At 36.5% G+C, this 26930-nt stretch overlaps 2 protein-coding genes and 1 long non-coding RNA gene across 3 annotated transcripts; 1 reads left to right on the forward strand and 2 right to left on the reverse strand.

Annotated features, from left to right (window-relative positions):
- On the reverse strand, positions 10093 to 12898 carry LOC105174473 (cytochrome P450 78A3-like). The gene is made up of 2 exons (XM_011096596.2): positions 11733 to 12898; positions 10093 to 11001 (listed from the first exon to the last, which is right to left on the reverse strand). Exons 1-2 carry the CDS (start codon positions 12708 to 12710, stop codon positions 10369 to 10371), a joined length of 1611 nt encoding a protein of 536 aa, XP_011094898.1. The 5' UTR covers positions 12711 to 12898; the 3' UTR covers positions 10093 to 10368.
- Positions 20748 to 22680, forward strand: LOC105174019 (ubiquitin-60S ribosomal protein L40). The gene is made up of 5 exons (XM_011095975.2): positions 20748 to 20905; positions 21076 to 21162; positions 21245 to 21347; positions 22318 to 22384; positions 22486 to 22680. The coding sequence occupies exons 1-5, from the start codon at positions 20803 to 20805 to the stop codon at positions 22510 to 22512; spliced, it is 387 nt and encodes a 128-aa protein (XP_011094277.1). The 5' UTR covers positions 20748 to 20802; the 3' UTR covers positions 22513 to 22680.
- Positions 22563 to 26200, reverse strand: LOC110012436. The gene is made up of 2 exons (XR_002287610.1): positions 25045 to 26200; positions 22563 to 24834 (listed from the first exon to the last, which is right to left on the reverse strand). It is a non-coding gene; the product is annotated as an uncharacterized LOC110012436 (long non-coding RNA).

A 26930-nucleotide genomic window follows, 5' to 3' on the forward strand; every position in this document is an offset into this window, starting at 1 on the left:
TCAAAGTAGCCATCCTTCAAGGGTGAAGTGATATACAGCACCCACACCATGGCGTTGGCTGTTGGGTACATTTACATTTACTTTGCAGCAAAATGGATGAGAAAAGTTGACGCTTTTGAGGAGGCTGAAACAAGATTGCTGACTTGGCTTATCATCTCTGGCAACCTCATCACCTTTCCTATTTGTCCTCTTGCTGGATTTTGTTTTCTTTTGAGAAATTGCAATCTTGTTGAAGAGTCTTGAAAATGCATGTGGTGCTTGTTTAACATTAACCCAATCACGTCCCAAAGTAGAGATGATGAGTTTTTATAATGGAGTTGATTAGAAAACAATTGGAAAATATGTTTGATCATCGCTTGAGTTTAAGTAAATCATACACTAAGAAATTAAAAGTGGCATTGTGTAACTGTAAATTGCATATGCAACTGGAACTATTGATTGAATCAGAGCTTTTCTTGCAAGATCACAACTTGTTGTATATTCCCTGTGTGTTTGGTTCATAGCTCTCATCTCTGTTGATTTACGGGGACTTAATACGTGCTTTACATATAAAAATATAGTTGTACAATACCAAAGCGGTGATATATGTATGTGAAACGTGAGTCGAAGCTTCATAAGGAACTATTCGTTACTTGTAAATGTAGCTGCTACTAATCTTGATTTACTAGTAGCTTCAAATCTTCTCTACAGATTATATTGGGGATTGAATTTTTTGATTGTCTTTATAAGTTATGTGAAGGTGATTATTGCTGTGTGTGAGGTCGAGCTCTTGAAAATCTTGGTCCAGAGGACAATGAGCTTAAGGAATTAAAACAAGTAATTTATGTGATTCTGCTTAATTGAAAAGCAATACCTGCAACGAAGATGACAAACTCACTATATGCAAGTGATCATAAAAGAATTGGATGTGTCACAACTGAATTCTCTCTGTACAGACGTCTCTTTGTCAATGTGAAACCTGTACACCCATTTAGGGTTGTTTCTTTAGTCTCTCTTTCACAAAATAAGGCATATTTGTTTGTTTGTTTTCCAATTAAAACCCACAACACATAAATTGGATGAGTTGTAACTCTAATCCAAATAGAGGATATAAGAACAATTTATCTACAGATTTAGGTGCAAATATTAGGTATGCGTGTATAAAATCAGCTTGGATCATCTCCCTACTCATAAATGCCATACTTGCCTTATGAGGCACAAGACAGAACGCACAACTTTCCACCACATTTGTTTGAACTTGAAGAAGCATCTGGGGTCTCTCTACTAGCACGCCATTTTCACTCGTTCCAAATGCATAATAATCTTTGCCTGATCTATGATTGCGGTGCCTTCTGATAATCTTTCCATTTGCCATTCAAATATTACAAACACTTGTTAGACGTATGTGTGTGTGTGTGTGTATAGGATTTGTGTGCTAATGGATTTTATGACACTATAACAGGTCTATGACGTGACACCATTTCTGGAAGAGCATCCATGGGGAGAAGAAGCCTTGCTAATGCCAACTGGAAGCGAAAACATTCCGCTCAAAAAATTTCTTTTAGATTCCCATAAATGTTGATCCCATTACATAATGTGATCAACACATTGCTCCTACTTTTTGCGAGTTTGAAGGGATTTCGTGTTGATTTTGAAGATGTTGGCCATAGCAATGATGCACAGGAGAAGATGAGGAATTCTATATTGGAGAAATAGAGCCTTCCACTCTTCCGAAGAAACAGCATTAATGGCAATCCCCCCGACTGCATCTTCCACAACAAATAGGGATTCCCGCAATTCGTCCAAGATTCTGCTATATATTCTGCCCCTGTTGATACTAGGAGTAGCATTTCTTGTGCGATTCTACTCTAAATAGGAGTAGCTTTGACAAGAAGAATGGGCGATTCAACAAACCTATTCTTATAGGGTGCATTGATGAACTCCTCCTGTTATCAAATAATTGATTGTCGATTGCGGATAGCTGCCACTAACTTCTTTTTGTTTTTTTAACTTTCCTGAACTAGTTACTGACTGTCCAGGTCTGGGGTTGTTAAATTATTGGTGTCCCTTTCATTTTTCTTTTATTTTGTATCCCAAACCCGGAAGGGTTGAGTTACAGAACAACTTCTCCTTCTAAAACAGGGATGGGGTTTTTCAATCAGAATGCAGGATGATGACAAATTCATGACATGGTTTGCAAAATCATATTCTTGTGCGTATCCATATAGATGGAGGAAAGAAATCTAGCCAAATAAAGGAAGAATGATATTTTTGAAGAAGTCAAACAACCACACAACCCCGTAGGGGGGAAGACAACCAAGAGCAGGGAGCACAGAACAAAGCCCCCCTCCCCCATGCTCGACGTCATGCATGAGGCCCTTCTAGAGATAATCGAAGACTCCTCAGCACGAGCAGCTTCAAGATAGTCGCCTAGTATATCGCGGAGCCCGCAATGCCACAACGACCCCCTGGTTATTCTCCAAGAAACCCAGGAACAGATGCGGGCCCTTGTTGCGACTTGCCAAGTCATAGGGAAGGAGGGGGTGAGCAACTTCTGTCGCCCGCTTTCCTAAACTAGAGAAGAGGTCAGACTCGTGAGTTACATTCATTATCACGCTACTCATGCTTGCGTTCAATCTTGAAGTGATGGATGTCCTGCAACAAAACCTTTTTCCTAAAAAGCAATGAAGGAAAAAGATGGTTAACTGACTCATAGAGATTGTCATATTGAAGCCTTGGAGGCTTGGTTAGTATGATTTGAGTCCACGGAGTACGGGAGTAGCACTCAAACTTGAGGAACTATGACAGTTACGTGTACATGATGACTATATCTTGGACCTATGCGAGAGGTGGTTATGTCACAGAATTGTCCAGTCTAGTCAGAATGGGTGGCGAGGATGGTGTGGATTCCAAGAAAGGATCCTTCCCCTATCAATATACGACAGAGGTATCTCCTATGCACTTGGAGATGCTTTCATGCCTTATGAACTTGTGGCCACAATAGTTGGTCGAATAAAAAAGGGTTTCCTATATCGAGCATTTAAACGTAACCTGGTCTGAAGCATTAAAACATAAATGTCTAGTTCAGGATAGGAACTAACACCAAATTCCATGCCCTAAACTAAAGTCAGCAGACAATAGACTGAATGACTGTACCCGTATGGACTTAGGAGCCTAATGGTTGATTAAGAACGATTAATTAGACTGGATTTAATTAATCGATAATGTTGAACACTAGTCCAAATCTAACTGAAAGTTGAACCTAAAAAGCCGCACACAAATCACCGAGGAAAAATAAAGAATTAATTTAGAATTAATTCTCAAAGGTGTAAAAAATTGAATTATTTACACGTGGAGTGATCCATTGGATGGATGTGCCAATATTAAACTAACTGGATTAATTTAATCGGGCTTATCTTAATTAATTAATAGATTAAATTTATGAATTAATTAAGATATTTTGAGCTTATATATTTAATTGGATTAAATACATAGTGGTCTCAATTTGGTTGAATTTTATTAAATTATATTTAATTAAAATTTATTGGGATTTGAATTTATTTTATATTAATTTAGCCCACTAGCAAATTTATGGAAGGAGAGTTGACTTAAAAATGACACTTTTGAAAAGTTTAAACTTGGCCATAATTAGAATCCTCTCTATATGGCATAGTTGGATCATACCATATAGATGGAGGGGTTACCTTATAGATGAGCGGATGTATCTAGACATTTCCACTTCTCTATACAAGGTATATATTTATACATTGTGTATATTATTTAGGAAATAATTTAAACAACAACCCATAGTGAATGGTGTATAGAACACACACTCCTCTCCTCTCCTCTCTTCAATTCGGCACCCCCCACCCCTTTTACTTTCTTGGTGAGAGTTTGGCTTTAATAGTGATAACGGTAGGATTATTGAAAAGACAAGTACGACCCTATCTAAGGGTAAAAGAGTAATTCTGAAAGAGATGCGATAGATCTCGCTGGAAAGGAAGGAAATCGTTTGGGCACGTTAGTGGCTTGAATTAGGGAGGTTAATTTGCCACCTTATCAGCAGGCATGAATCAGTCCAGACGCTCGACCTATAAGAGGAAGGCTAATCCGTGATACATGCGCTTACCATATCCGACTGATATCAACTTATAAATATTGGATCCGCATAATAAACAGGTAATGTTAATTTGAGACAGTTTATGAACAATTATCCAATATTTTAACAATATCTTTGAGATTCTAACTTGGGCGTCGGAATGTCTTCGTCGGGGACAACCCGACCGTGTTAACCTTTCTTGTTCTATTTGACAGATCCTACCGAAGAAGTACGTAAAGGTCGAACACTTGGACGACCAGTATAATCTCTTTCAACCACAATTTTCGAGCAGGATCAGTTTGGGTCGTCTGTGGGAATCACCACATTAAACAGTGAACATGGAAGGGAACACAGGAGAAAACATTCCAGTCGCCGATGTGAACTTGAGAAATGTGGAGAGAACCATCCAACTGACAAGGACAGAACTGCAACAAATGATGGAAGAGGCTGGAAGAAATGCAATAGTAGCATACGCACGGTGAACCCTCATTACTGTGATAAAAAGGATGATTTGGCGGATGGAGTTGGGAGAGAGCTGCATCAGACTCAACTTCAGTTTAGTAAAGATATGGGCAACACCTGGGGCTAAAGGAAGACGCAACCCCGCATCGAAATAATGAAGAGAAAAAGCACAAAAATCCTTTGGAGGTCGGTGCATCCTATCAAACGATTTGGGAATAACTACATCATAGTTGTGAGGAATAAAATACTTTTTCTTTATTTTATGTATTGGTTGCTTTACTGAACTAACTATACCAGTCCAAGGACTATGATCTAACATAGATTGAAACCTAGTATAAGTAGGGGTTTCCTCGGAGTCAAGCCCCTCAGGGTCATTTCTATGTGGCCTACGGCGAGACCTAGCCCCAGAAGACCCCTCAGGGAGAGCTGGAGGTGCAACTAAATGAGGAGAAGTAGCAGATGAAGAACCAGAATGGGAATTAGAAGAGGAAGAGATTGTACCTGGATAGAAGTAAACAAGATCGAACAGCAGAAGGCGAGGTCGAGAGGAGAGGAGGCGATCCTGAGAAGAAAGCAGCCAAAGGTGCTGCCATTTGAATAGAGGTTATATATATAGAAAGCAGAAGAGGAAAAAACCTAGAAGAATGAGCATTCACGATGATAAATGCGTGGCGGCGCAAGGCTCGAGGCAGATGTATCAGCCCTACATGTGGCAGCACGCGGTAAGTGTGCAGTATGAAAGGACGTTTCGACTTCAGCATGAATGATGAATCACGTATGCCGAAGTAGGGGGGCTAGTGATAACGGTAGGATTATTGAAAAGACAAGCATGACCCTATCTAAGGGTAGAAGAGTAATTCTGGAAGAAATGCGATAGATCTCGCTAGAAAGAAAGGAAATCATTTGGGCACGTTAGTGGCTTGAATTAGGGAGGTTAATTTACCACCTTATCAGCAGGCATGAATCAATCCAGACGCTCGACCTATAAGAGGAAGGCTAATTCGTGATACACGCGCTTACCATATCTGACTGATATCAACTTATAAATATTGGATCCGCATAATAAATAGGTAATGTTAATTTGAGACAGTTTATGAATAATTACCCAATATTTTAATAATATCTTTGAGATTCTAACTTGGGCGTCGGAATGTCTTCGTCGAGGACGACCCCGATCGTCCTAACCTTTCTTGTTCTAGTTGACAGATCCTACCAAAGAAGTACATAGAGGTCGAACACTTGGACGACCAGTATAATCTCTTTCGACCATAATTTTCGAGCAGGATCATATATCTTCTAGCAAAGGGATCAAGGTCTCATTTGTTCCGGTGTGGGGTGGACTTTGCTTTAGAGGATTCCTACATTGGGATCTTGAAGTGAACCATTACCGGTTGGAAACTTGAATTGAAAGAGATATTCTTCTTTTAAGTTTATGCATCTCTTTCGTTTTATAATCCTAGTCTCGTATAAATATTTCATTCTCTTTTTCATACTACATCAATGTCCGAGAACACCAAGGATACATCCCTTAATTTGACTGATTCATATTTAATTTTTCGCCTTTTTATCTCTTGCTTTCGTTAGTGCGTTCCCAAGCCGATCCGCTTGTCCTTTCGCTTCTCCTATTGGGGGATGTCCCTATTTATAAGCAACAACAAGGTTGTTGGATGAGGTCCCAAAATTGGGAGAATGGCCTCAAAGGTGCTGGATAATATTGATCTCTTTTAGATTTGGTGTTGGCTAATCCCCTTCAAATTTCAGGGGTAGTTGGGGAATGCCCACCAGATTCAGGGGAGGTTGTTGGAGTCTGTTAGGGTTTGGAATCATGCTCTTTAAGGGAGCCACGTCCCTGAGGGCCTGCTGGGCCTCCCTTTGCCGGTCACTTGTCAAGTTTTCTTGGGTCTCTAGGGTGTTATAGGCCTCTTCTGACTTGGGCCTCCTTGGAGCATTATGAGCCTCTTGTTTCTTTCTTTATTTTAAACCACTTAAACCTCTTTTGATCAATTTATTTTTATGCAGATCAAATATACATTCATATTAATATAAATACCCTTCATTTTCTCATCTAATAAGATACAAGTTGTTGATATAGCTATAGTTGTTGTAGGCATGACCATGTAATGAGAATGAGGTATATATTTATATATAAAATAAATAATGTAGTAAAAGTATAAGATACTCAAGAAATTAAGAAGGAAATGATGAATGAAATCGGTGTTAAGCATCTCAGAAGGAATTATAACACAGAAGACACCGAGAAACTAAAAATGGCGACTGCCTGCCCCCTTCTGTTTCGGTAGTATCAATACAAGTCTAGTGTATATAAGCAGCTTTATCACTTCCACCAACCAAAAACCCAGAAAGAAATCCTCTACAATAATTTCATGGAGATTGTTTTTCTAAACACAAAATTTATATATACCCCATAAAGAATACAAGAAATCAACAAATTATATAAACAAAGCTCTGTCTTCTGGGAAATATATATATATATATATATATATAGAGAGAGAGAGAGAGGGTTTAATTACTCATGTTTTTGGATTATATATGCATAATTGAAGAAGTTGGATACAATGCATCTGATGAACACGTATACATGAACTTTGTCTGACCATTTTATTTCAGCCCTGCAGGATTAAACTAACATAAAATGGCATCAACTATAGTACATATACACCTGTGAAAAATTAATAAAAATGACTCCACAAGTTTGCAAGTAGCAATTAGTTGAATGTGTCCCATAAAAGAGTTGAAGAGGCACCAGCGCCAGTGCCAGTACCAGTACCAGGTCAATTATTTATGTATGCAGATGCAGGTCAGGACTCAGGACTGATGGGAGAACGTATCACATAATTAGTATTCCCATTCCCTGTCCTGGAATTGGAGCTCTTAATAATTTTTCCATCTTTAATCACTATTTATTGAATGCAGTGATCATAAGTCCTTTTCACAGCTCCAATTTCTGCGAGATCCTTGGGATATGCCTCATTCATTCACTGGGTGGGTGGTGCGGGGTTAAAATCCCATGCCTAATTAAACCTAATTAATGACCCAGAGCAAGGTTGAATTGAGTTGAGAAAGCATGCAGCTGGCAGTAATACTGCTGCAGGATTAATCCTTAATTAATACACTACGTACGTACAAACAGGAGGGAACTTGCAAGAAATTTGTGTTAATAGGGTTAATGCATGTTCGAGTGAGTTAGTTAGTAATCAAATTAGTAGGGCCAGGAACCACACATTTGTTACATTAATAACAATAAATTTAAGTAGTTTGCCCAATATATGTATATATGTATATATATAGCGAGCTAGCTAGCGTCCAAATCAAAGCCATGCATGAACAAGTCTGAAACCGACATATAAATCTTAAATGAAGCAGAAAGGAATCCATGGTAATGAATATATATGGCCTTATCCAGACATGATTGGGGGGGGGGGACTGATCATCTGATTTTGTTTGTTTACGCATAGATCTTGTGTTTGGGTCGCCATCTTTGAAGACAAAGCTCCAGGGAGAGGCCACAACTGCTGTGCTAGATGCTATCTTGATTGCTAAAATTTAAGTGTTCTTTTTGGACAGGTAGCAAGTCTTTTTCCATGTCCATCCCCATCACATGCATGATCATGACCCCGCCCCTTTAATTTTTTCATATATATATATATATATATATATCGTGGATCCTCACCTTCTAATTAACCGTGGAAGTCGTCAAACCCATGTCAATAGTACCAAAATTGACCAGCGATGCTATTGCTAATACTAAGACTGATTGATTCGGTCATGAATTACGTACTACTCCATCTTACAATTAATAAATTATTTACTAGAGAACAGAGCAGTAAAATCTTACAATTCTTGATTTGGCGGATATGTGACAATGGTACAGCTATCGTACGTCGGTTATTAATTAGACAATGGGGAAATATTTTTTTAAAGCATGTGGAAAGCATAAGTCCCCGGACGAAGAGACAAGGAAAAAAGGGACGCACTGGATACATTAACCATATATATCAAATTCCTCCAACTTTATCAGCAATGACGCACATCAAACTTGTCTCAATTAACTTTTGTGCTTGCTTTATATACTTATATTCATACAAATCAAGTTTAATTTTGGTTATAATTAGATTCAATTAGTCTAATGCTACAAAATGAAAAAAGTTATGTTAATATGCTTATATATGTGCACTAAACCCAAAACCCCACCATACATCTTACATATGTGCACTAAACCCAAAATGAAAAAGGGATAATTATACAAATCTCCCTTGAGATTTGTCCAATATATCCATTTAATTAATTTTTTTTAATTAGAAAGACCACCCTCGATCGAAGTTGATGCATGTGGTCCAATATACGTACAGGTACATAATCCATTTAATCATATATATATACTGTCTGTAGCAAGTTGGGTGCCACCAATTTAGGGTCCATCATGACTTAATTTCTAAGTTAATGCTACTTGCAGTAAGTTGGGTCTTGTAGCTCTCCATTCATCGGCTAAGTCGAAAGGACCTTTCAGCTTGCCAAATGTACGGCTTCGCCATCATGGGCAACACGGTCGTGTTCTTCAATTCTATTAATTTTAACAATCAGATAGGAGAAAAAAAAACCATAATAATTTGTAAAAATTAGGGACTAAAACCACACCTTAAAATGTTTAAGAACCAAAATCAATTTTGAGGCAAAATATAGAGACTAAAAATATAATTTAATTACCCGGAAATATAATGTTGCTCCTGATGATTCGACCGCACTACTCCTTCCAGTCATAGACAGGAACTGTTTAACTGACTATGAAATTCAACTTCACTGTTGCTTATATTATGAAATATGTCCCTCTCAATTCCCCTGTTTATTACCCCAAAAGTTTGGAACCTGATATTCATCAACAAGTCTTAATTACTTCCACCTAATCTAATACGTGGCCATTAATTTATACAATTATATATATATATATATATGTGTGTGTGTGTGTATGTGTTGATTTCAAGATCTAATAAGCTTATGATGATGATGATTATAATTTAATACTTTTATGTAGAGTAAGTAGATGTCCTACAGGCGTACGTTAAAAAAATTTAATATAAACTGAAATGAGCAAACAGATAAAACGAGGTCATGTATATGCGGAAGACAATTTAAAGAAAGGCCAAGTTCCCTTTCCATTGCACCACGTGGGTTTGGACCTTTGATTAATACAAATTCATTCCCAATTAATAATAAAACCAGCCCCAAACAGTATTAAGCAACTTAATTAAGCAGTGATGCATGCGCCACGAGAGAGTGCGCATGTACTATTAATTAATAATCATTCCAATCATTATCATTTTTTCCCCCAACCCTATCTTATCAAATGAAAATCGATCATCAACCTAAATTTTTCAACTTTAATTTGTACCTGGAGGCCTGAAAATTTGAGATGTACACACAACGACACAAGACTACCTGTCCTTATAAACTAATTGGACCAACAAAAATATCTGTTGTCCTAATCATTCAAATTAATCAAAAAATTCTTAGTGTAAATAAAGAAATAACAGCTATTAACTGAAACTTGCATTGCTTTCACATTATATTTACACAGTCAACTAAAATGAGAGATCCTGTAAATTGTTACAAACAAGAAAAGTTACAATTACGGATTCACATACAGGACGACGAGGCTGGTACATATATATATATATATATATTTTACAGTGCGTACACATGATGGCAAGGTCTTCAAATTCTTGTGAAATGATCCTTTTTGCCTTTTTACTTATAACTTTTTGAATTTTTGGTTTTTATAATATATAATATATTATAATAATAACGATATGCTAACATTTAGAAGCCAAGAGACAGTGCCTTGGTCGAACCCTGACCACGAGTGGATTAGCCATCTCACAAGAGAGCCTCAGCACCTCAGATAAATCCACACTTTGACTGCAAGACACAAACTGAAATTCATGCAAAAGAGTCGCCACCCAAAAGTTAATCGTGGTCATGCCCAATGTTTTACCAGGGCAAGACCTCCGACCTGATCCAAAGGGTGCAATCCTCATATCCGACCCTAAAATCGAGAATTCCATATTTGGGCTCTGCCCCATAAATCTGTTGGGGTTAAACCTTAATGGGTCCTCCCAAATTTGTGGGTCCCTCATGATAGCCCACATATTTACCATCGCAGTGGTTCCTGCGGGCACCTCATACCCATCCACAACGGAATCCCTTATTGACAAGCGGGACCATGAAAGAAGAGGCCCCGGGGGATGCAACCTCAGCACTTCCTTGACCATCGCCTTTAAGTAGACTAGTTCCGTCAGATCAGCCTCCGTCACCGCACGTGACCTCCCGACAACCTTGTCCAGCTCGTTATGGACCTTCGACTGAACATCAGGGTGCAACACTAATCTTGCCAATATCCACTCGATTAAAACTGCCACCGTGTCTGTCCCCCTAAATATCATTTCCTACCATAAGTTTGAAAGAAGTTAAATATTTACGGAATTATTACTAGCTCTTAATTTAATTACAATTAGTAAACGTATGTAGAACATTAATGGGCATGCTTATTCTTAATTTTATCTATATACATATCTATTAGTAACTTCATGACATAATGATTCATTAATGACCTTCCTAAGGAAATCTCATCTTTCATGATATTTTCTGTGAGCCTTTTTATATATTCAATCAACTTATTAGCTGCCACTCAATTTTTCTACGGATCATACAAAAAATATATTATATTCTTTTTTACCATCTTCTTATAGTACATAGTCACTCCTTAATATTGATTCATGAGATTAATCACGATGGAGATAAATAAAATCTGACATTGTGTTCCCCCTGATGTGCAGATGTAGCGCTAAAATTCAAGCAGTTCATCATGGTCAGAAATATTTTTTTTCTTTTCATGGTGAGAAATATTTTAGGCACAAGACAAAAAGGCTGCAGCGGTTGCTTTCAAGCGAAAGTGTTGAAGATATATATGTATATATCGCATGAAAATGTTGTTTTTTTATGGCGCATTTGACATGAGAAATACTTGTAATTAATTAGCATAAAGAAGGGCATCCCCTGAAAATAATTGAAGTTGTGAATTAGTGAAAGAGACTTGTGCAGTAATGTCGGGTAGGAAATACCAAGTAATAACTACAATTGAATGCCACATTATAATTAAGTTTTAGCTTATTCTTACCCAAAGAACGGCGATCATGTCTGAATCCGACAGTCTATCAGCCCCCTGAAGAGACAACAGAACATCCACAAAATCTCGGTTCATCTCGGCGCCGACGGTTTGCGCTTTGTGGTCTGCGATTATCTGTCCAACAAGCCGGTTCACCCGTGGGACAATCCGGGAGCACCTCAACCGGATTTTTTGTATGTCGAAATCAGCTAAGAAGGAAAGGTGATCGGACCAGTTCAGTTCTCCCAATAAATCGTATCCCTGATCAACCAAATCCTTCAACTCCTCCGTCTCCGAGTTGACGGAGCTGACGTCGTATTTCCGTCCAAATACAGAGCACATCATGTTATTAAGTGAAGCGAGTTTCAGCACCTCCCTAACTCGAATATCACTGCGTTTGTTTGAAGCAAGTACGGCCACAACCTGATTTGCTATTTCCAGTCGCTGCTGCTCCGAAGCTTTCACTTGTTTCGGGCAGAAGAGATGTGCGGCTGCAATTTTCCGGAGCGAGGTCCAATACACGCCGTAGGGCGCGAAACCGATGGACCTGTTGAACATCAAGTGGTAAGCGGATTCTTTGGCGGGACGATCTGCGAAGGTTGAGCTGTTTAAAATTTCTCTAGCAACGTCAGGGTTGCAGGTGACGAGGGCAGGCGTGTGGCCAAGGCTGAAAGCCATGAGTCGTTTGGCTTGGCAGGATTGAGCTGCGGCGGCTAATTTGTGGTGGGCTAAGCCGGTCATGAGGTTGATGCTTCCAATGATTGGGAGTCCGTTTGGGCCAGGAATAGGGGGAGAAGTGGGGTTTCTCCATTTGCGGGTGCCCCAAGCTGGGCCGCCGGGGTGAGCCCAGAAGATGAGGTTGAGGATTAGGAATGAAAGAAGGATGAGAAATGGGAAGATGAGGGTGTGTAGGTGAGTGAGGGATTCGCATTTTGAAAAGAGAGCGAAGAGCCAGAGAGTATCGACGTCTGTTCTCATCATCATCATCATTATTTTGAGTAGTGCAAGAGAGGTGGAAATGAAGATTGAAGAAAAGATTAATGGTTGGATGAAATTAATGAGGCAATATCCAGCTGGTTTATATAGGGAAGAGGGCAGTAAAAAGCAAGCAGTGAGAGAAAGTAGTCCAAACCAAACATAGGATTTACTGTAGGAATTTAAACATTGTGGCTGCTTAGCTACTTGTACTCTAATCTTTGTACTGCTGTCTTCAAAATCCATGCCACTATATGTACATATTATAATGTACAGTTGTTGTTTGTTGTTTAATTGGTTTAGAATTTAATGAGAATGCCCTGCCCTGTACAGTCTACTCCCTCTTAATTTGTGACTACATATCCTAAGTTCCAAGTCACCCGAAAAATACTAATTAAAAATGAACCACCTCTCCGGATTTTGTTCACCTAATTTCTGGTCATGATGCATGGTTAATTTAAGAATTGTACTAGGAATTTTACATGAGAAACTTGTTAAACAAGAAATTATATATCTACTATAATACCCTACCTACATAGCTTAATCCCACGGGAATGGAATTGGTTGAGAATTTTTTGTTTAATTGATTCAATCATATAATTCTTATGATAAAACATTGAAAGACCAACTTATCTTGATGATAAGCAGTCATATGAACTCTAGCTAATTATTACATACATACACATATATATATATATATTCTGTATTGGATAGATTGCTTTTCGTGATCTGCCAATCATGGTTTAGTTGAGTATTAATTATAATTATACGAAAAGGTCCTGACATAAACTTTTGAGACCCAGACAAAGAAAATAATGGAATTAATTAAATAACAAGTTAAGTAGTCATCCACCACGGCCCTTTCCCTTTCCCTTTCCCTTTCCCTTCGTACTGGTATCAATGGTTGATGCAGATAAAAAGCATTGGTGATTGAAAGAAATTTACTGCAATTAAAGTAATGAGCAGCGCCGCCACGAGTGCATGACGAATTAGACAGAAGAGAGAGAGAGAGAGAAAGAGAGTAACTGTACTGTACCAACAGTTACACCAGACCAGAGATCATCCCTCCAATAGGGATTAATTGCGTGCTGGTTATGCTTGCTCCAATTAAAAACATTAGTAATTTCGTAAGAGTGTCGGGTCCAGACCGCTGGAAATTCCCCCTCTATGTTTCTTTTATTTATTTATTTTAATTGGGGGTCAAAATCGTTGAGATCACTTACTGTCGGCACTGTTTGTTATTAGGCAGTCTTTGCTACTGAATCATTACATCCTCTACTGATCAATTTAAATGAATTTCTATTTTATTAGGTATTATAATTAATATGATGTATAAACAGATTAAATATCAATATATACTTTTATTCGACTCAACTGATATTTTCATCTAAGTTACGTATATATATATACTAAACTAATATTATTTAAAGTTTTTGATGCAAAAATGATTTTTCTAATATGATAACGTGCTAAGGCCTCAGAATATATGTCGCTAGCTAGGAAATGAAAATTTTATAATTAATGAATTGTCCGTGAATCGTGGGTTTGCAAAAATTAAAGAATGTGGAGTAAAATAGGCTTACGAATGGTGAGGAATAAAGAATGGGTGGATGTCAATGGGAGAAATTTCATCATCAGCATGTCTAAGAGAATTTTAAGTATAATCCCCACTAACTTCTGCTGTTGAGGGTCTTAGTTTAATTTTTGTGTAGCTATCAATAATTAAATAATGAGTGGGTGTCAATTGGAGAAATTTCTTGGTGAGTATGACCCAGAAAAAAAAATCCAAAAAAAAAAAACTAGAAAAATTAATATACATATATATATGTATGTATATATATAATCCCACTAGCCTATATATCTATCTATCTATATATATATATGATAAATGATCGAAGTAGTTTAATTAATGTCGTCCAAAGATAGTGGAAATATTTAATGAGCAATAATAAAAAATTGCAAATAAGAAATTTGGGCATATGTTCGCGTCCGTTGTATCAGAAATTGCTGAAATTAGGAAGATGATAAATTTTCAATTCGCACCTTGACTTTCAGTTCCTCAATCAGAATGCAATTGAAATGATTTAGAGTTTTTTTTTTTTTTTGAAATAAGAGCATTTAAATATTATTAATTAAAATAAATTAATTACAATAATTTAAATATCAATATCTAACAAATTATTATAATAATTATATTTGGATTATTATTATCAAATATATTAAATTTAACCAATTACTATTATTACAGTAGACACATCACCTATTATTAAGTAGAAACAACATTTCACGCATAAGTGAGATTCGAATTTATAAAAAGTAATTATGTATTCTGGTAATTTTAATTCTTTTTGGGGGACTCGGAGACGGAACAAATAATGAATTGAATGGAGTAGTAAAAAACGTTTATAAAGACGAAATGAATTGAGGTATGTGTTGATGGATAAAGATGAGAGAGTTAGGCATGCATCGATCCATGGGGGATGATTCATCTGCAGGGTGGGTGCTGGTACTAAGAATTAATGTGAAAGAAGGAATGTATTTGTGGGAGAGGGGAGAGGGTTGACGGTTGACATGACATGACATGATATGATGACGCCCCATCCACAACATTCCTCAAATACACTGTATTTATTAGCCGTTTTCTCAAATACACTCACTCTTCCACTATGTATATGTGTATATATATATATATATCATAAATAATACGATATTGTATGGTGCTACTGCTACTGCTGCTGGTAGTGATGGCCGGACAAGTCTCTCACCCGTCCTTGTTTCCGCCACCCCCCTCAACTATTCATGTCTTACTCGTGTCTCCCCGGCCCACTCACTCATCTACTTCCTCTTTCTGTTTTCCTATTTCTAATTATATAGTTTGTAATTAATAGAGAAAAAAGAATTTGAGGGTGGTGAATGATGAGCTGCCGGAATGGCGTGAGGTGCAAGCTGAATTCATTGGACCCCATGACTTTTCTTTGTCGGGACATGGTTGACGGCTCCGATTATGTCGAAGGCTGAGGAATAATTCCCCGGCCATCGATCTAAGATGCTGTGTCGTGGCGGGCCAATACAAACAAAGACCAGGATCTTAACTACAATTACAATTACAATTACAATGTGCCCTTCCCCGCTTTTTCCAAGGCTATTAGACTGTCCTATGGCTGTGCGGCTGGGGCCATTCTCATTTCTTCTTGCCCCTTCAATTCCCCCTTTCTCTTGCTTTCTGCTACTTCCAAACACTGCCATTTCTTTCATAATATTATTACTTAACAATTGTCACTTGAACAGTTTCATTAAATATGTGGATTTTTATCTCAATATTTTACATAAACTTATTACAATTTAAGTTTATTAATTTATTGTTCAAACTATTAATATGATGTTTTTATATGTAAAGTCACCGCAAAGAAACATAGCGAAATATTAATGTACTACAGTATTATATATATATATATACATATATAAGATAAATCATAACCTATTATTTATTAATTCTTAATTAGTCCCATTTACAATTGCTCAGATTATGGTTTTAAAGTAGGTGATCTTGCGCATAATGTAATTAATTAATTGGGAGATAAATAGAGGGTGATGGGTGTGCTAATATGTATATATATATAATTTAAGGAATTTAAAAAAATCAAAGAAATTATTTAGATGCGGGCGGGTTGTAGGTGACATCAGAAAATATGAGATAGATAGAAAAGATTTAATTAAGGGGGGAAATTAAAGGTAGATTAGAACAGGTGGCCCTTTCAGCTTTTTTGCTTAGATCTGATGATTCCTTTCTTAATCATGTAATCTAATGATGTAATAATGTTTATGGTGTGAGTAATTAATGTGCTCAACACCATTGGTGCATTTTATGTAAGAGTAGTAGTGTAGTGAACAATTGATGAGGATGGATCCACCTCAGAACACTAGTGCAGGTAGTTTAGATGGATGTTAATTAATTAATTTATACACAAGTCATGATTCTTGTAGATAGGTAGGTAGATAGTAGTAAATATATGATGTAGCTAGTTCAGGCTTTGTTTTCCATTTTCCACCATCCACCCAAATCCTCATTCTTAATTATATTAAGCTCACTAATTAATATATAAAATAATTAAAACAACACTTTTTTTATTTTCCGTCCATTACAAACCAAAGAAGATACCATATTCATATTATTATTTGAGCTTATATATCTCTAACCTACGTAATTCTCTAGCCAGAAACGCTTTCTTTTGTTTTTTTTTTTATATATAATTGAAAAGTTTGAAATATTCTAGCTTAATTTAATCTTATCTTAAGAGCAAAAAGATGATGAGGAGAATGTATTCTAACTAGTATGAGATTGATGACGACACATGCGTCGAGCTGTGCATATCATCGCACTATATATATATATATGTATATGCATAATGATATGTTTCTGGTGAATGGTATTTCTCTAATTAATGTAAATTCTTTTTTATTATTATTGTTGTTAAATTATTAACTGCCCAGTCATCCGTACCATCAAAAACTATTTAGCATGACAATGTAGTGCTGTATGCTCAATTATTAATGCTTAATTATGTAGGTAGGGTACTTGTAAGAAAAGCAAGCTTTCTGGTCCACAGTTGGCTAAATAAAAAAATAATTAATTAATTGGGATTAATCTCTCAATTTTGGATAAATAAAAAATGTATTAATTAATTGGGATTAATCTCTCAATTTGTTAAATCAAGCGATATGCTGATTGGATGAAATTGAATATGAATGCATTATTTAGTTGTAAAATTAAATATTGGCTTCTTTACAAAGCTAAAGACAATATTAATATCACTTCTTCTTAATAAATGGTCACATCCCAGTTATACTTAATTATCAGCCGAACATCGAATCGTTTGATGTTGGGACTTAAAAATTTAAACTAGAATTAGTTAATCGAAATTATGAACCATATTATAGTATATATATGGCTGGTCTTCATTACTCCAAAAATCTAAACAAAAGCATGCTTTTATAAATATATGTGATTTCCGCAAGTAAAATCAATTCATGATCGGTTATGAATTTTTTCTTTGTTTTCCTCATACCAAATATATACATAAAGGTTTATTGGATTTTTTCATCATGAGCTCAAGAAAAAAGACAAAAAAAAAGCTACCAAGAAGGGGCAGAGCATTTTGGTATATATTTTGACACGTATATATATATACATATATCCTCTCTCTACATGCGAACTTGTTTCGCGTTTTAAGTATCCATTAATTATATATAGTATATTACTAACAGTATATATATATATATATATAGGTAGAGTGTGGTTCAATGAATGTCAACACTTTTAAATATAATATATATATATATATATTATAAGCTTAAATTAATTAGTAATATTTTAAAAAATCTGCAAAAATGAGTTTGAATTTGGAAATGATGATGATGAGTAAAGCTCCAGCAATACACCCAACTCCTCTTAAAAGTTGACTTAATTTGAATTTTGAATTTGTTTTAGATAAGGGTTTATAGGCATAGGTAGCTACCTAGTACCTACCTACTTTTTCAACTATATAACTGGTAAATATATATATATGAAGATTTTGCATTGGGGTTTGGGGGATCATTCAAACTACCTACATCAATTAATACGTATATATATTGATGCCTAAAAGAGAAACCTTAAAAGACTATATAATTAGATTACCGTAATTTATATATAATCTCCACTCCTAAAGTCCATAATTATGTATATACATATAGAGAGAGAGAGAGAGAGAAAGGTCACTAATTCATTGTGAAAGATAACAGTAGTATTAATGTGAAGTGGGCAAGTGGTTGCCTAACCCGAACCCACCCACACTCACCACTTGTTGTAATTAAAGTGGAAAAAATCTCCAATTAGAATGATGATTGATTGGATTCGATTAATGTGTTTATGAGTGGTCTAAATTAAGATTTTTTGACTCATGATCACTATAATGTGTTTGAATCTTTGAATTAGAAGAATATAATTATGTTGAGTTTGAGGTTCTGTGTCCTCTGAAAATTGCAAATTCCAAATTCCAAATGGCATATTTATGCGGATGGACAACATTTTATCCCCCCCCCCCCAACCCACTTTTGCTCCATCTTTGAATCGACTATAAATAAAATAATATGTAGTTGTTAATACTTTTAAGGGCTTTTGGGGGAAGGGGAGCCTACAAATTGAATTATTAATTAATTTAACTAGGTGTCGTATCCAGATTTAGCATGCTTTTTCATGTCCTTCAAACTCTAAATCTTTCCCAATTTGGAAATTGGTAGATTGCAAATCTCCATATATATTCTTGCCTACCTATCTCACACACATATCATTTGCCTTTTCAAATTGGGGAAACAGTAACACACATTTATTTTTGTGCTGCAGGAACACATGAATACCTTCTGATGATGCCAGAAATTTAATACAATGCATAATCTTTATTGGTGAATCATATCATATCATATATATTAAACTATATTTAAAAGTAATATTGGTTGTGGCATATATATATGTATATAATTAAAGAAATTGGATAATTGGAGCCTAGACTAGCTAGTGTTACTAATTTAATTCAACCTAACTTGCATCCACAAGTTGCTCCATAAATTGCACTCTCCAGATTTTGTCCAATTTTTAATTTCCTCTATTCCAGACTTATTGCTTAATGTACGTGGGTACAATTAATTGATCGTATCAATATATATATACACACATATGTATTCTTCATCTCCATATATAATTAGTAACTTGCATATACAGTTAACAGAGCAAATAAATATAATTCACCTTTGCAAATTTTAACTTATGGTCTTAATTATATATATATATATATAATTATATATAGTGTGGTGAGTGGTGTATGTAGTCTATAAGCCGCAAAGAATTTCAGTTGACTGAATAATTCAGGTCAACTGTGTAACTCTACTTAGGCAGGCATAAAGAAGAGATAGAAAGTTGGGTACAAAGTTTTAAGCGTTACGGGTAGGTAATGGCAATGTGGATCAATATGTTGAAATGGAGTGAGCAGTATTTACGTTAATTTGGATTTGATGAGGAGGATTTAATAAGTGAGTGGATTAGTACTCTAAGCCCCTCGAAAAGTTGTTTTGTTTAATGTGGCAGGCATGCATATTAGATTTGATAGTAACTGTTGGTAGGGATCAACATGAGGCATATGCGAGAATTGGTAAGTTCTAGCAGATTGCTAATGAATGCTGGTGCCATAACAACGGCCTAATGGACAACACATGGTACATAGTTGGTCAGTTGAAGAACGGCATCTATCGACAGGCAAGTGAATACACTTAGTGTACTTGTACGACATCTATCGATAGATTGATAGAAGTATGCACAAAATGTGCTAGATGTACCGGTTTTCTCAGTAGGTCAACAGATAGTGCGAGTAGATAGCCTAACGATGTGTACAGACAACCGACACATCTTGGCGATTGTTGGCAGCAATCAAGTCTTGGCGATTTATTGCACCCTGGGCAAACAAACAACTTGTATAAGGTATGTAACAGGCAATTGAGGACCAGAAGGTGGCTGCATACATGCTCTAGAGTAGTAGGTCTATTGTGGACTGTTTCCTAGTAATTAAGGAATGTCAACTTCAAATATGTTGTACTTTAGTTGATTTGCCAGGCTTGTACGTGTATTCTGTGAGTCGTGGATGTAGTGGATGTGTACAATCAACAGGCTTGTACTTGTATTCTGTGAGTAGTGGATGTAATCCATTGTACGCAAGCTTGAGGATCCTTATATTTTGATTGTTTAGAATAAAATATAAGGTTGGTTTCAACTGTAAATTCTGTGTCACTTGATTTGTTGGACAATCTTGTATTCCTACATATAATGTGGGTGATTTTCGTCAAACCCACTACTCTTCCTACCATTCCCCTTTTCGGAATTCCAGCCCAGCCCATTATATGATTAATAGATATCCAAGTGCATGTCCAGCCTGTCTTCAGATGGGCCTTGCAGTGGACTTCTATACAAGCCCAACCTAACGGAAAACCCTAATTCACAACATCTCTGTATAAAAAACTCTACTGCCTCCTCTCTTGTTACCTGAAAAAATATCTAGCGGCGAGTGCTCAATTTGCGAAAATGCAGATCTTCGTCAAAACCCTCACCGGAAAGACAATAACCCTCGAGGTCGAATCGAGCGACACCATTGACAATGTCAAGGCCAAAATTCAAGACAAGGAAGGTATTTCTTGCTGCTCCCCGACTTTTGCATCATGTCTGTGATTTTCCAAACGTTTTTGTTATTTAATTGGAACTACATATGTCACTTTTAGGAATTCCACCTTTTGCATCATGTCTGTGATTTTCCAAACGTTTTTGTTATTTAATTGAAACTACATATGTCACTTTTAGGAATTCCACCGGACCAGCAGCGTTTGATTTTTGCTGGGAAGCAGCTCGAGGATGGCCGGACACTCGCGGACTACAATATTCAGAAAGGTAATGCACTTTGCTAGTGGTGAGCTTTTATTCAACTTTAAAGTTTCTGGACTTTTTGATTGATATTTGTTTATCTGTGTAGAGTCGACCTTGCATTTGGTTTTGAGGCTTCGTGGGGGGATTATCGAGCCATCGTTGATGGCTTTGGCTAGGAAGTACAACCAGGACAAGATGATCTGCCGCAAGTAAGCGTAATATTTTTCTTTTTGCATGTATTCCATCATCTGTTACTAATTTATATATTATCCAAAAGGTGCATTTTGAGTTAGTATTTCTATTTTATTTATTTATAATTTGAGACTCGCAGTTTTCGTCATGCGTGCAACGGAATAAGTGTATGATACATCTGGTGTTTATTTATTATTTTTGTATTTTACTCTTAGGTGTATGATATTTGTGCTGATTGCTGAATCATTAATGTGGAATTTGTTGACTTTGGATTGAAGATGAATTACATGAGTTTGTGAATAAAGGCGTGGTTCTAGCTCTGCAAGTACATGTTTTTTAAACCCTTTCCAGCATAAGTACTGCAAGATTATGTTTGGTAGGGTAGTTGGAAACAAATTGGAATTGGGAGGGTGATGCCATCTGGTTTGTAGGGAGGAAAGATGGAGGACTGAGCTTGGTTCGCTCAACTAGTGTACATTTTTTTGATCTGAGTTGACATGGAAGAAGTTGGGGAAAAGATATAGTGAATGTTGATGTCTCCCATTACAATATGTGATATCAAAAGATAAATCCCGCATCCTTCCTCCCTTTGTTGCCTCCCAACCCCCCATTTGGTGTTATCCGTACCATAATTGTAAAATAGAGTAAATATTTCCAGTGTATGTGTATATGGAAGTGGAAATTTGCTGATTAAAGTTATTAAGAAAATAAGATTGAATAGTCTGTTAATTGGGTTCAGGAAAAGCTGAATTCACGGCTATGAATTTAGAAGTGCAACATCTCATTCTACTATTTAGACAAATTGGTCAAAACCTTCAACATTTTTACTATAAACTCAAAATTATGGACTTAGAAAATTTAACTGGCAAACTTGTCCATAGTGATGCACCATATGGTGGTGATATAGTCCTCCAATAGATTTTAATAAGAATGCTATATATACTTGTTGCATCTCAGAGACATTTGATTATGATTATTTTATTTCAGATGTTATGCCCGTCTGCATCCTCGTGCTGTTAATTGTAGAAAGAAGAAGTGTGGGCACAGCAACCAGGTAAATGTTGATTCACCCATCTTATCGAGTTGTTTCTTCTTATACATCTATCCATGAAGGTGGAAGAAGATTCTGACTGAGAATTTGATTTTCCTTTGCAGCTGAGGCCAAAGAAGAAGATCAAGTAGACATGCGAATGCGCATCTGCCAGTTATCAAGTGATTTTTCTTGTAGCAGCTTTATGAATTTTAAACAGCTTGTACTGACCTGAATGGACCAAGTATTGTTTCTTTAGTTATATTGGATCTGGATATTAAGTATATTTGGGTGCTTCGAATTAGTAATTTATTATGATATAATTGATTTTGAATTCTATTATATCGTCAACCTTTCATATTTTGTGACTGCCTAGTCATCGTTTATGATGGTAGCAGTGGTAAGCTTTTGCTGAGGGTTATTAGTTTTTGTCAGTTTAATTGTGTTTACATGCTTGTAAGTTGTAGCTGTTATTCTACTCCGCTGCAATGTTCCCATACGCTTTGATGAAATAGAATTTTGTTTGTAAGATATGCTGTGAATTGTTATATAAAGAATGTTTCAGAAACATTTGAGGAACATTGTAAAATAATAAAATTGAACAAATACCGACATAAAAAGCAAGATAGAAATATTCGCCGTAGATGACATTTTCTGGTAACTTGGGTGCAATATATATAGGCGGTACCAGGTGTCTGGGTAATGTTCTATTTGATACAGCAAGGACGCCTGTCCTATACTTGAAATTCAAGCATCATGTTACATTTGACGATCGCTACTGTTTCTCTTTCTCCAGGCATTGCGAACACTAACAATAAACCAAATACTTTATCATTTCAATCAATGAGGATTGAAGATTTCATCAACCATCAAGAATTGGAGTCTAGACCATATCAAGTTCTTGTCGAGTGGAGTTTTACCATGTAGTTGTTGTATCAATATACTTCCAATGGATTATGAAGAAGTTAGTCAGTACAATATTCACAATTTTCAATAGAGCTACTAGAGATATTAGGTGTATTTCTCAAGTTTAATGAGTAAGATGTATGTGATCAAGCTGTTTATTTCATATTTTGATGCATAGCAGTGAAAGAGCATAAAAGACTGGCAATACTAAAAGCCTAGAGGACGAGGCAACTTAGTAATCTTTACTTGAACTAACCTAAAGTAAAAGGGGAAGTCAAAATAAAGATATCAGATCTAAGGCTGTAAGGAAGTGTAAGAAAACATTAGAAATAAAAATAGCGCCTGCCCAAGAAATAGTTTCCCTCTCTAAGGTAATTTGCACATTATTGGATGTTGCAAGTCCCGAAACAAAGGTCAGCATTCAGGTCAAAGTGTACATACCTCTGAATATGCCAGTCTCCAGAGGACGCACAAGTCTTTCACATTAGAAGGCTTCAAGCACAGCTCCTGTACTCATACAACAAGGTAGAGGCATAGACAAATGGGGAAATTTTCTCATACGAAGATTCCAAGGAGACATCTCCTCAGGAGACAGCCTGAATTTAACCCGGTAGATCTATTAGATAGTACTGTATGAGGATTGAACGATGTATGCCATTGCCAGAGAAGAAAATGACATGTAAAAGATGAGCTCTACTTGGTTTGTTTTCACTTTTCCATCTTTTGTTCAAGTTTAATGCAAGCGTTGAAAATGACAAATACCTCAACCGAAAAGAGAGTTGAGTCTTATATCATGCTCGGTGGAACTAAGTCAAGCCTCCGATGCTGATACTTAAAAGTTTACAAGCTGAACCAGCTTGGTTGAACTAAATTCAAGCATTGAAGTCGATTAATTTAGTTTGGTCTAAAAGCATAATAACTCAACTAGATTATGAAGTTGGGTTTGGACGATTTAAGCCATGTTGAGCTCATTTATAGTCCTATCAGCAAGCTAGCTGATAACATATGCAATTTCAACATATATAGTCATAAATTTTACATCATTCACCATAGCAACACACTATTCTCCAAACCTGATTTGTCTACACCCAGGTTTTCACAACGCCTATAAATACCACTGATGAGGGAAATTACATAATTATAGAAATATCCCCCTATTTTTAGCAATTTTACCTGCACCCTATGACTGCGCAGGTGGGCCCCAGTGCACAGGTGCAACAGTGGCGGTAGCATGCCTGACAGAGGGTGACGTGGCCCGCTCTCATTGGAGCCACGTGTCGCACATGTAGAGAGTACCGTACAAATATAAATACCCTCATTTATGATTATTCAAATATGATTTCAGCACTTACTTTTACCGCCATATTCATGCTCTAATTTGATCTCATTTTCAACCCCACCTTTTCTAACTTAAGTATCGGAGGGGCATCGCCGAGGGCTTCTCGGCTAGTCTTACGTTTGCTGTGTTCTCAGGATCAACTTCAGCTAACTTAAAAGAAGGATTCAGCGATCACGACCCAACGATCCGACTTAACGACCCCAATCCAAAAATCCTAATTTTGAGCGACCTACATCAACCACCACATTGGTTATCGACCAATTAAGAAAGAAACGAGAATCACAAGAAAGGAGTCTTTTGCACACAAAAAATGGGTCCTAAGAGAAGGTAATAGACAAAAGATTTGGAATTTACGAAATCCCATAAAAAACTAATGCAATTTTTTAAAAGGAAAAAAAGCAAGTCATATAAAAATAACATACTGATATTTGGAACATACCCCAGTAATCTTAACGAGCTGGCCATGAGTGGCCAAGCTGAGCTCAGAATCAGGAAAAGAGAAAGGGCTGCATTTCTGGAATTCCAGAGCACGAAAGCGGCGAGGAGAGTTGAGATACAGAGGACGAGGAGGAGGAAGAAGAGGGCATTGTGAATTACAATGAGGACGAATGCAGAGACGCATAGTCCCAGCAAGAAGAGGGCAAAGAGAACGTATATCGCCGCCGGAGGAATGGGGCTTCGACAGTGGTGCCAATTTTTGGTTATGGGCGGAGCTACATTTGAGCGGTGGCTCATTTCATATAAACCCTCGGTACTTTGCACACTTTTTCCTAACCCTCAAATTTATACACTTTTTTTTAATCGTTTCTTTTGTTGAAAAGAGGACCAATCATCAGTGTCGGCTTTGGAGGTTTTCTTAATATTCGATTATCCTAAATGCTTTTTTTTTTTTGGAGGTTTTCTTAATATTCGATCATCAGTGTCGGGTTTTGGAGGTTTTCTTAATATTCGATTATCCAAAATGCTTAAAATAAGAAGGGTAACACCAAAGGTTACGACAATCTAATTATGGATTAACAAAATGTTTCCTTGAAAGAAAATAATTAGCAAAGTTATTCAGTTGTGATTGAATAGGAAAGACAGTTGAGAGTAGTGAAAAAAGCAGCAATGATCATACATATCTTTCAATTGATTTATTCAATCAAGACCAGAAATCCCAGCACTGATAGCCCTCGGACGGGTGAGACTTTTCCAATCTTGATGATGTCAATGAACTTATCTACCTCAGGTTCCACCATTTTCAACAACTCATTTTCTTCAATAACTCTGTTTGTCATCGTGGGAGGAGGGTGTAATGTGTAGAAATGTGGTATCGAATCCATAAAACAATAAGATGCAGGGATCAGAAATATCTTGGATCCAATTTCTGGAGAAAAATGAATATCTTCCATGCAAACTGAAGATGCCCAGCTGCTTAAATAGTGAAAAGAACTAACCAACGAAAATGGACAAGGAGAAAACCAAATGGCGACCTGTCGAGTTGAGTCATTCAGTCTGAGTGTGCAACTAAAACATGAGAAGATCCCAATTCCCACTTCTAATCTAACGCTTATACATGTTGTGTATATGTCATTGGATTCTCTACAGACAGACAGACAGATATTATATGATAAAAGAAATTCCTATTTTGAAACCATGGTCAGTCAAGACAAAAATAAAATTAGGGGCAAGCAGGGGACAAGTCATTTCACACATCAACTAAGCAGAATGCGCCACATGCCTCTGGTCAAACGCGGATAATGAGGAGGTGGCGTCAAATCGGTGGTGGAGTCGCTCAATACCGACACCTTTCCACTGTAAATTACTGGTATTGGTACACACTTGTTTTCCCGAATGCCATCCACCCCCCTTCCTCTTCAAAACATTTTCACCTCATTTACCTTCTAATTCACTCAAAATAAAGTTACTATCCTTTGTAATGTTATCTTATTTTAGTTATAAAAATTATATTGAATGGGAAATAAGATATTTTTTACGTATGTGATTGGTTGAGAAATAAAATTATAATGATGATAGTTAATGTGATATGTAATAAAAACGTATATATAATGATTATTGTTTAGAGACAAACAAAATGCATAAAAATAAAGGTGCAGTAGGAGGGTGCAGCTGATTTGTTTAGAGACAAAATGCTAATAATTAAGTTGAACAGGTTACATAATTATGGAGCATTAATAGCGGGCTGAATATATGGGCTCCCCTCCCCTCAAAAAAATATCTGGCCTCTCCATTCTCCAACTCATTGCTCAATACTAAATTAAGAGGCCCATCTATATATATAGATATATAGACAATTTTTTGCACTATTGAATTATAATATTATAT

The sequence above is a fragment of the Sesamum indicum genome, linkage group LG1 (assembly GCF_000512975.1).
Source record: "Sesamum indicum cultivar Zhongzhi No. 13 linkage group LG1, S_indicum_v1.0, whole genome shotgun sequence".
Taxonomy (NCBI): domain Eukaryota; kingdom Viridiplantae; phylum Streptophyta; class Magnoliopsida; order Lamiales; family Pedaliaceae; genus Sesamum; species Sesamum indicum.

Excerpts from the sequence above, each read along its gene's own strand:
- LOC105174473 (XM_011096596.2), bottom strand. The coding sequence starts at position 12,710 with ATGATGATGATGATGAGAACAGACGTCGATACTCTCTGGCTCTTCGCT. Across the intron at positions 11,002-11,732 it reads ACATGATCGCCGTTCTTTGG|GAAATGATATTTAGGGGGAC; the intron begins GTAAGAATAAGC and ends AACTTATGGTAG.
- LOC105174019 (XM_011095975.2), top strand. The coding sequence starts at position 20,803 with ATGCAGATCTTCGTCAAAACCCTCACCGGAAAGACAATAACCCTCGAG. Across the intron at positions 20,906-21,075 it reads CAAAATTCAAGACAAGGAAG|GAATTCCACCGGACCAGCAG; the intron begins GTATTTCTTGCT and ends TGTCACTTTTAG. Across the intron at positions 21,348-22,317 it reads GACAAGATGATCTGCCGCAA|ATGTTATGCCCGTCTGCATC; the intron begins GTAAGCGTAATA and ends ATTTTATTTCAG.